Raw genomic sequence first — 10801 nt, forward strand, 5'->3', positions numbered from 1 at the left:
GCACTGTGGTGTAGTGTGACAAAATGCTATGTCAAATGCACATTGTAATAATCAAACACACCCTCCATGTTGTATGTAACATTGCCAAGTTCAATTCATTAAAGTGAACTGCTTTGTTCGGTTAAAAAAATGCTTTAACAATTCTGGTGCTATTTAGTTGTATTTAGTGTAAATTGATCTGTAAAATTATTATATTTATAATACATTTTACATTTTTGTCATTATATATTTATCTCTAACAATACATTAAATATAAAATACACTACTGTCCAAAATGTGTGCTTGGTAAGATTTTTTTAATGTTTTTGAAAGAAGTCACTTATGCTCAACAGTGCTGTATTTATTTGATCAAAAAAATACAGTAAAACAATAAAGCTGAGATAAAATATTACAATTTAAAACTTTTTTTCTATTTGAATAGAATAGATCCTTCAGAAATCATTCTAATATACTCTTTTTTTTGCTCAACTACCTTACTTTTATCAATGTTATAAACAGCTGCTTGATATTTTTGTGGAAATATATATACACAGTGGGTACGGAAAGTATTCAGACCCCCTTAAATTTTTCACTCTTTGTTATATTGCAGCCGTTTGCTAAAATCATTTAAGTTTTTTTTTTTTCCTCATTACTGTACACACAGCACCCCATATTGACAGAAAAACACAGAATTGTTGACATTTTTGCAGATTTATTAAAAAAAGAAAAACTATATAATATATAATATGATATATGATATGATATATATTATATTTTCCCTCAAGATTCTTTGATGAATAGAAAGTTTTGCTACTTTTTGTTAGAAGCTTGAAGTAAAGCTAACTGCTATATAGACCCCATTATGCACAACATGACAAGAGTGAACATGAAAAAACTGCAAGACAAAACAAAAATTAAAATACTTAATTAGTCTCTTCTCATCCATATTAGTTAATTAGTATAGACGAGGAGCAGTACTTCCGTGACATTTTAGTGTGGGCAGGACTACCCAGTGCAACACTGCAGAAAAAGAAACCAACCAACCAACAAAAAGTAGTGTCCCTCATTTGTTGAGCTTGGTTAGAACCAAAAAACATCTGTTTATTAACATGCCTTTTATTGCTTACCGCTTATTGTGTCGCACATGGTTAAAACGCATGTTAAAAGGCCACTTTGATTGGTTTGATTGTAATTTAATCATGAGTAGCTTGGGAAGCAACAGCTTTAAATTAACTTCCCCAACACTGATTGCCTATCTCAGTAGAGGTTATACAACTTACTCTTTCCTCTTTTGAACTCTGCCCATTGATACCAAAGGCTTCAAATATTGAACTAAGCAGCAACCACTCAAACACAGACAAGTATATTAGATAAGAGTGGGGCCGCACGGGGAGCAGGTCATCTAGTCCATTCTCTAAGGTGCACGTTAATAAGTGACGACTCAATCTGGAGCAATGCGTCACTGTGACGCTGACAAAGCACTGAGATATTTCTCAAGCAAACAAAAAGAGCAAGTCTAAACAAAAACCGCAATGGGCTATTTATAGAGTTCATACATAAACACCGTCTACACCAATCAGGAAGAGTGATGAACACTCGACTGTCACAATCTAACAGCTACCTAATTCATGTGCACACCGTGACCGTTCTGTTCCAAAGAGATGAATCCAAATGCAAAAGGTGGCGCTGTCATCTTATTGGCGTCATTACGACCGAATCGATTGTGGCTCGTAGAGAAAGAACTGTGGAAAATGGCAATGCCAGTCATGCATCATAAACAAGGAAGAGCATAAATTCTGAACTGAAAGTGAGTCCGTCTGACTCTGCGGCATGCTTGAAAAGACCAGACAGCTAAATAAGACAGAGCGAAATGTAATCTGACCGCTCAGAGGACCAGTACAGGGAGCCCTTGGTCTCAGTGCATTCCAGCTTTCGATTATGTGTGCTGATTTGGTCCGACAGTTAAATGGATGTAGTACATCATGCTTTGACTGTTGAGCAGTACATTAACAAGGGCTGACTTCTAAGGGAACTTCCCAGAGCCCATGGCTCGTAGCAGGACCCTGAGTGTAAACTGAGACCCTACCTTGTTTGATCAAGACTTTCAAGTTTTCCCTTCCAGTTCTCATAATTCCCACTTAATGACAATACAGCTCTGGAGGAGGATGCGGGAATGCAGTGTAGCCTCTAACACAAATATCGGTGGTAACAAATAAATGCAGGAATTTCCTTTGTTGAAAGGATTAGCAGAAATACTCCACTATGCTTGGTATATAGCCTGGAATGTTCTAAAAACAAAAGCAGAAAGACTGAAGGACCAAGCTAATAAGTGCTTGATTACCTTGCTTACCCATGACTGAATCTCAAAGGTATTTGTAGTGTCGATGTGACCTTGTTTGGAAAAAGTAGTGACTGTAAAACATGCCGCCCCATGCTCGTTTAGGCGGCAATGTCTCATTCCAGACAGTGGATTATTGCCAACGAGGCAAATGTAAACTGCCATAAAATTACAAAACCAAAATTTTATGTTTGACATTAAACAATGGCAGTTAACCAAGGTGCCAATATTTTGACATTTAACAACAGGTCACTGACTGCTAACAATAAGTAGATCAACAACCGCAGGTTTAAAACACAGCAGTCCACAAGTTGTAAAAGAAAACAGTGCTTTCCTCTAGTCTTGATTTGCTTGTACGAGAATCTTGCTTGGTTAACCAGATCATACAGGTCACTAGAAGCAGAAGATAAGGAACGTTAAGGACTGTTTTTCATCCACATGACTGCTGCCAAAGCCAAACATTTGCCAGTTAGTCCAGGTTTCCTGTTCAAATGTCAGATATACATCAAACTCCCAAAGGCTTCACAATGTAAACATTAAGGTATGATCTCTTTCAACATTGCCGTATGTAGGCCTAGTCAAGCTTTATGTGCTCAGAGAGTGAAAAACGACCTGGCTCATTGCAACTAGCAACTCCTTCAGCAAGAAATAATCCAAATAAATATTTATTTCTCAAGGTTGTGAATTCCATCCAACTGGGACACAATTTTAAATGATCCCCCCTACTGATGGTCAATCTAATCCAGGTTCATTCCCAGTTCTCCAGCATAAAGAGATTTCATGGCCTATAAAGTAGAGAATGTCGCTGTTTATGCTGGATTTGGAATTTGAACCGCCAAGACGACAGGACATGGGGGCTTTTATCTACAAACGGGTCGTGAGGAGTTTGAGACTCGGCCAGATGTCAAACAATAGCATTTGCGTTTATTAGAGCTGCGCTGGCCCAAACACTCTGAAATTAAAACAAACTTTTCAGTCACCCTAGCTAAACACACATAGCAAAAGAACATTTATCAAATGTTCTGGCTGATGATATGAACTTTCAGATCTATAATACTAAACAAACACGTTATGGATTAAAGTTACAGTGGGATATACACATATACAGACGTCTGAAGTCCGCTTAGATGTCTGCAACGGATTGCTCAGTTTGCTCATGAATTACTCACACTGTAAATCCGAACAGCGAAATTAATGAAATGAAATGAGTTTGGTTCACTCAAATATTAATGAACGTTAAGTGTACTTAAATGATTAGTTCACTTACAAATTAAATTTTCCTGGTAATTTACTCACCCCCATGTCATCCAAGATGTTCATGTCCTTCTCTCTTCATTCGAAAAGAAATGAAGGTTTTTGATGAAAACATTCCAGAATTTTTCTCCATATAGTGGACTTCAATGGCCTCCAAATGGTTGAAGGTCAAAATTACAGTTTCAGTGCAGCTTCAAAGCATTCTATACAATCCCAGATGAGGAACAAGGGTCTTATCTAGAGAAACCATCACTCATTTTCTAAAAAAATTAAATAAATAAAAATTATATACGTTTTAACCATAAATGCTCATCTTGAACTAGCTCTCTTCTTCTTCTTCTTCTCTATTAGAATTCCGGCAGTGTAGACACTGCTAAGTGTATTACTGCCCTCCACAGGTCAAAGTTTGAACTAATTGTTATATTACTTGCACTAGCATATTGTATATGACTTTTTTTTTTTTTTTTTTAGAAAATGAGTGATTGTTTCACTAGATAAGACCCTTATTTCTCGTCTGGGATCGCATAGAACGCTTTTAAGCTGCAATGAAACTAATTTTGACCTTCAATTGTTTGGAGGTCATTGAAATCCACTATAAGGAGAATAATCCTGGAATGTTTTCATCAAAAACCTTCATTTCTTTTCGACTGAAGAAAGAAAGACATGAACATCTTGGATGACATGGGGGTGAGTAAATTATCAGGAAATTTTAATTTGAAAGTGAACTAATCCTTTAATAGAAAAAAGTTGCATGAACTCCAAATGTGATTGTAGTAAGCTGAACTTAATATGATTGAGTTGCAGCAGCTTTCTAATTCCGCTTTGCGTTTGACTATATAAGGAAAATAAATGTTGAAATTAAGTGTCTTTTTGTGTGTTTTTGCAGGGAGACACAAATTAGTGTTTTAATGTTGTGCTATGTTGGGATGGCCGCTTCCACAGCTCTCGGCCTGCCCCGCTTGTCACACAAATATTAAGTTCTGCAAACTTAAAAAAAAAAAAAGAGTTTGTTTACTTAAATGTTTTGAGGTAATGTTTTGTTTTGAATATTCTGAATCTATTGAGTTTTACAGCGCATTAATTACTTGGAACTGGACTTCCAGGCAGCCTTTACAGAGGTTAATGGGCCCCATAACAATGACAGTGGGAAACAAACTTTAGATTTCAGGGAGAGAGGTGGGAGGCTCCAAAAGAGACCGATAACTCACAGCAAGCTGCTAAACGCACACGGTCGAACAATGAGCCCTATAAATTTGAAGCCATGGCAGGAAGTACAGGGAAACAACCTCCAGAAAATCCCAATGTCTGCTTATCTTTGCTCAAAACTGTTCAGGGAAGGACAGTAAGTGCATTTTCACAAAACTGAGCAGACACTGGACATGCTTGAAATGTCCAAGAGGTGTGAGACATACGGTCAGACACCATACCAGGCATAAATAATAGTTTCAGGTGATGGGACCCTGGCTGAATGTGTTTAGACAGCTTGTCATAGCTATTAACTGTCTTCACACTTACACACTAGATAGAGCGCTCTAACTGCATGCATGCTCCCTCGCTTATGCTCACTTCAACCCCAGACAGAATAAAAAGAAAGTGTCAAAACGATAAATAATTTACCCTGCCCCACAAGCATTCTTGCAGTAACAACCCCGGAGAGACCATGGTGCGTATACCAAGTGTGTATACTTGCTAAGACACCCTAACATTAAGTCTTGGCCTGCGCCCACTTCCCAAACTACTTTAACTTGGCACAGCGCAAGAAGCTAATGACAGGATGTCTTCAGCCAAAGCAGACATACTGGTCAGCCTCCAACAGTAACTATCCACAGGGCAGTGGAGCTGGGTGGTATGCAGACATTCACAGCTCTAGTATGTTCGCCAATGGCATACTGTGCTAACAAGCCTCCCTTTGCTTATGTGGGGGAATGTGATGGGTTGAAAGTGGAGAGATAGCAGTGGCATGTTTTGGAGGCCAATTGTTATGGTGAACTGATCAGCTGATGACGTGTCTTAAACTAAACGAACAGCCGTACCATGTTATTCTGCAACCCAGTCATTATAAATCATGAAATGGAGAAAATATGTATAATCTGTTAGTCATCAGACTCGTTGGCTTTTAGTCTTGATTTATGTGATTGTTGCTTTATCGGAGAACATGCATTGAACTGATATTTCACATACATTATATAAGGAAGTGGCAAGATGGAGTGACATTTAACGAATGATTTTTAGATTACAGCTTTTTCTACTTAAGATAACTTGGCTGAGTTGGGTCTATATAAGGAAATGTGATTGCAAAAATGCCAGTTTTGTACAGATGGACCAACAGATCACTTACAAAAGAGGTGTCATGTGTTTTGGGGGAATGATAAAATAGTTAACTCCAAGTTTTCTATTCATGGCATGGCTCTACATAGCAAATGTAGTTGCAATAACGCCAACACATAGTAGCAAGGGATTTTTGTACAGTGGTAAACACATGCTTGTCTCTTTTAACATAAATGGTGCCAATGGTAACACTATGTTTTTTTGGAAACTAGCATGATGGTAATACCATGGCGTTCTTTGAAGTACATGTAAATACACGGCATATTAATATGTCAATCCTTAATTCAGCATCGTGGACAAGTAACCATTACAATGGTTTGTGGACATGGTACCATGATAACACTATGCTTGTTTTTTTGTTTGTTGTTTTTTTACTTAATTTACAAAACCTGGCTAACAAGCTGTCTACACAAATAATTGTGCTTGCAACAATGCCAACTTCATAAAAGTTAACCGAAAGATCACTTAGTATCATGGTATTGCCACTTTTTTGTACAATGGTAAAAAGTGATTTTTCAATTTAGTTACAAAACATATTTAGGATACTATCTATATAAATATGGTTGCAACTCAGTATATGGGCCAACAGATCATTTACACAAAAGTACCATGCTATGGTGGTACTTTTACCACTTTTGTTTTTTGACATGGTGCCATTGATAATACCATAGGGTTTATTTGGAAACTAGCATGGTAGTAATACCATGGCATTCTTTAACATACAAGCAAATGGCATATAATATGGCAATCTTTCAGTATTATGGTATTGCCAAGTAACCATTACCCTGGTTTTATGGAACTGATACCATGGTAATACCATGTTTTTTATACTTAATTAGCTAAAAAGCTGGCTACACAAATAAATGTGGTTACAACTTCATAAAAAATGAACCAAAAGATCACTTTCAAAAAGGTACCATGGTATTTTTTGTACAAAGGTACCACAGTAAAAACATGCTTGTATACTTTAGTTACAAAACATATGGTCTACTTGGTTGCAACTCCAACATGGTGTCAATAGCAATATTAGTTTTTTTACATGCTTTCTCAACTTAAATAAATGTGGTTGAAGTCAATATGGAAGTATACTCTCTGATAACATGCTACCTGGATGAAATGGTTAACTTTAAGTGAACTCACCTCATTGGACGGTATGCTGACAACACCTGTTGATCTCCTCTTCTCTCTTAACTTCCTTTTCTCGATCTGCCCTTTGCCTTTTCTGGCGCTGGGTCCTGAACCCTTCTTCTCTTTGCTCTTGCTGTGTGTGGGACTCTCCTTATCGCTGTCATCCACACCAGCGGGGCTCGAGCTCTCCGCCTGCGGGACTCCACTCACTTTCTCCGGCGTCTTCTTCAAGCTTCCCCCGGGCGGCTCGGGTGTCTTCGGCTCGTCCTCCGGCCGCTTCAAAGCGGATAAAGAGGAGGACCGGGCCACCGGATAGGAGGGCGAAGAGGAGACGCAGTTGACCGAGCTGCCGTTGTTGTTTAATTCAGTGCTTCTCCCTGTGGCGGCGGCGATATCTCCAAGCATCTTTGCTCTCATCTTCTCGCGCTTTGCTTTCCATTCCTCCAGAAAGTCTGTTGCGCTATTAGATTTAAATCCTCCCGTTGCCATGATTTCCTTTTAAGAATGTCTCGTGCGACCCAAATCACTTTGTAAACACAGACAGTATACAAGTATTGCTGTTCAGATCCGCCACATTCCTTAGAAGTTTTTGGATTGTTTTAAAAAATAATCACAAAGTCTGCTTTAAAAGTTGACAAACTGTGATTAACTCGCTTTAAAACATTCAAAAACTGTCAAGTAAGTGCTGTCTCGAAAGAAAGTATCCGGTAAAACTCACCTGCGCGCGCATGAACATTCGTCAGGAGTTCAGGTGAACTGATCGGTGGAATGAACTGGATTAGTTACAGGCGCACTCCAGCGCTGAGTCCTGCCCCTCTTCCGAAGAGTTTCCGAGCAGTTACGAATATGAACGGAAATAGCCGAATGGCAGTGATAAAAACCTGTCGTTACTTCAACCCCAAACAGAATAAAAAGAAAGTGTCAAAACGATAAATAATTTACCCTGCCCCATGTGCTATTTTTAATTTTCTTATTTAATCTGAATATCGACATTTGTTTAATTTAATCAGTTTTGAGGTTAACATGTAATTTTGTGTCTCTGGAAAATAGTGATCTATGACACTGTATTATGTTGAATATTTGTTAATGAGGGATTTGTGCAGACGTTATTGTCTTTAAATTTGTGTAGTAAAAGTTCTATTTATTTTGTATATATATCTTTTGTATATATATATATATATATATATATATATATATCTTTTGTGTGTGTGTGTGTATATATATATATATATATATATATATATTTTTTATATATATATATATATATATATATTTTTTATATATATATATATATATATATATATATATATATATAAATAAATCACATTGGCTAATATCACATTGGCTAATGCAGCTCATTGGCATTCATATATATATATATATATATATATATATATATATATATATATATATATATATATAAATATATATATAAATATATATATATATTATATCACATTGGCTAATGCAGCTCATTGGCATTCTGCAATCTCACATACAATTTCAAAGTAAATGCATTGTTATTAAAGAGGGCATCTTCCCCCATCTTCCCCTGCTTTGCACTGTTATTATTATTATTCTACTTTGCATAATTTGGGGTTAGTTTTGCTGCAAATGCTTCAGCAGTACATTACACTTTTAAAGACAAAAGACATACAGATATTGTTCTGTGTCTAATGATGGTTTGTGATGAATATGGCCTGTTCTTCCACACAGGTCCCGAGAGAGCATGAGTCACTGTTCTACAGAGCTTGAGTGTTTGTGACCTGAAGACTCTGAGAGATGAAGGATGAAGGAACTCAATGTCTTAGATAACAGAGGTGCACATAGAATCATCTCTGCATGTAGCCTATCATGCCATCAAATGGTCCAGAAACTGGCATGTCTTCATTTTATTTATCAGATTGTCTAAAATTGCCACTGAGTGGATACTGATGTTTAAAATGAATGCATTATGTGATACTAAAGAAATAAAAACAAAATATTCCATATTCTTTTGAATTGTTTGAGGCTGGTATGTTGTGTAATACATGTAGGCTATTGTCTTGTTTATTTTTTAGGGATTTTTTTCCACACAGGGCAAGGGAGTATGATAATCATATTGTATTTTCTGTTCATAAAGGGCAAAGCACATACAATACCATTCAAATATTTGAGGTCAGTATGTTTTTTTTTTTTTTTAAGAAATGAATATTTTTGTTCAGCAAGGATGCATTAAATAATCAAAATAGTAAAGACAGTAACAGTGATAGTAAAGACATTTTTAAGAATCCTATTCTTATACAGTTTTACTGTATTTGTCATCAAATAAAGGCAGCTTTGGTGAGCAAAAGTCTTACCTATAGTTCATGAAAAGGCCCTATTTTTTGTGACCTAACGGTGGAAAATCCCATATAGACATTCTTTTGATTTCTAAAGAAAATATTCCATCAGGATTTAGGTACTCTCCGCAGGACACATTCAAGAGAACTCAAGACTAAAGTAAGTAAGGCATTTGTTGTTTAAACCCAGGAGCACGTATGTTTATTTCAACGCTAATGACTGGAAATTTCAAGTAGCTTTGCAGAAAATAACTTGAGTAAGTATTGCTGAGTCACTATACACTCAAACCTTACAGTTTATACACAATCCAAACCTATACATCACACCACTGAGGAAAGCGAGGGGTTTTGTCCTTGAATTCTTCGAAAACAGCTGGTGAATGTTAGTTCTCTGAAGGTTTAGAGATTTTATGGCTGAATTACTCATTAAGCCCACAGAACCATATCTTTTCATTTAAGATCTTTCTTAGTTTGTTCTTTTCTGTACACACTGACAGAGATAATTGGGAGAAATCTGTAGGGGAAACAATAAGGCGCCTTCTCTATAAATAACCTGATGTACAGGCTGAGATCTCGCTAATGCATTTTTCGAATATTTCAGTGTGCTTTGTGGAAACTCGCTCACTCGCAGCACAAACACTCATCTGTCGCTCAATGCTTTGCTCTGGCTCCAGCACAAACTTTACTTCCCTTTTAAGTAAGTTCCACTTAGCATACCTAAAATGCATTTTGTATAGGAGCAGATAAGTGGAGAGTTACTCCCACTTTGAGAATTAAATTTAGTTTGCTTTCTTATCAGTCAAGGTCTTTTCTAAAAAGCTGTCTGATATGTTTGCTTCAGTGGAGTGATTCCCAAACGTGTCTAAAAGGGCCCTTTTAGGAAATATTGAAGTCACACCTTTAGCGACGATAGTGTCTTTGAACTGATTAATTCCTTAACCCTCTGGAGTCTGAGGCTGATTTGGGGCCTGGAGAAGTTTTGACATGCCCTGACATTTGTGCTTTTTCAGTTGTTCATAAACATATTAATGGAAAAAGTGTCATTACACTGTATTCAGCACAAACTAGGCTACAATAATATGTGAGGAACATGTATGTACAGGTTTGTGTTTTTATTAAAAATAAATGTGAGCTCTGCAAAAGGCAGATTCGAACCCACGTTGATCGTGTTAAAAGGAAAGTCTGCAAGCGTTACTTGCTACTGCAGCACCATTGAAGACACTGAATTACACACTGTTTTAAAACATTTAAAACATTGGTGGGCGGAGCTAGTGTAAATAGCGTTCGCCAACTAGGGACGCTATTTGCACTTAGTGTAAATAGACACTCTTAAAATAAATGCCTCTTGGTTTGATATTTTGTTATATAATCCTAAATACATGTTAAGGCTACTGTATGCCATTTTTAATATGAAAAATAAAATAATAACAATGTATCACTGCATAATGTTGGA

At 36.8% G+C, this 10801-nt stretch overlaps 1 protein-coding gene across 1 annotated transcript in view; it reads right to left on the reverse strand.

Annotated features, from left to right (window-relative positions):
* Window positions 1-7789, reverse strand: part of pawr (PRKC, apoptosis, WT1, regulator) — an 83811-nt gene extending 76022 nt beyond the window's left edge. Inside the window, exon 1 of the mRNA XM_067392198.1 lies at window positions 7040-7789. Within this exon, the coding sequence (XP_067248299.1) occupies window positions 7040-7516 (477 nt within the window). The 5' untranslated portion in view covers window positions 7517-7789. The remainder of the gene's footprint in view (window positions 1-7039) is intronic.
* Between the last annotated feature and the right edge of the window lie 3012 nt (window positions 7790-10801).

This window comes from Chanodichthys erythropterus, chromosome 8 (assembly GCF_024489055.1).
Source record: "Chanodichthys erythropterus isolate Z2021 chromosome 8, ASM2448905v1, whole genome shotgun sequence".
Classification (NCBI taxonomy): domain Eukaryota; kingdom Metazoa; phylum Chordata; class Actinopteri; order Cypriniformes; family Xenocyprididae; genus Chanodichthys; species Chanodichthys erythropterus.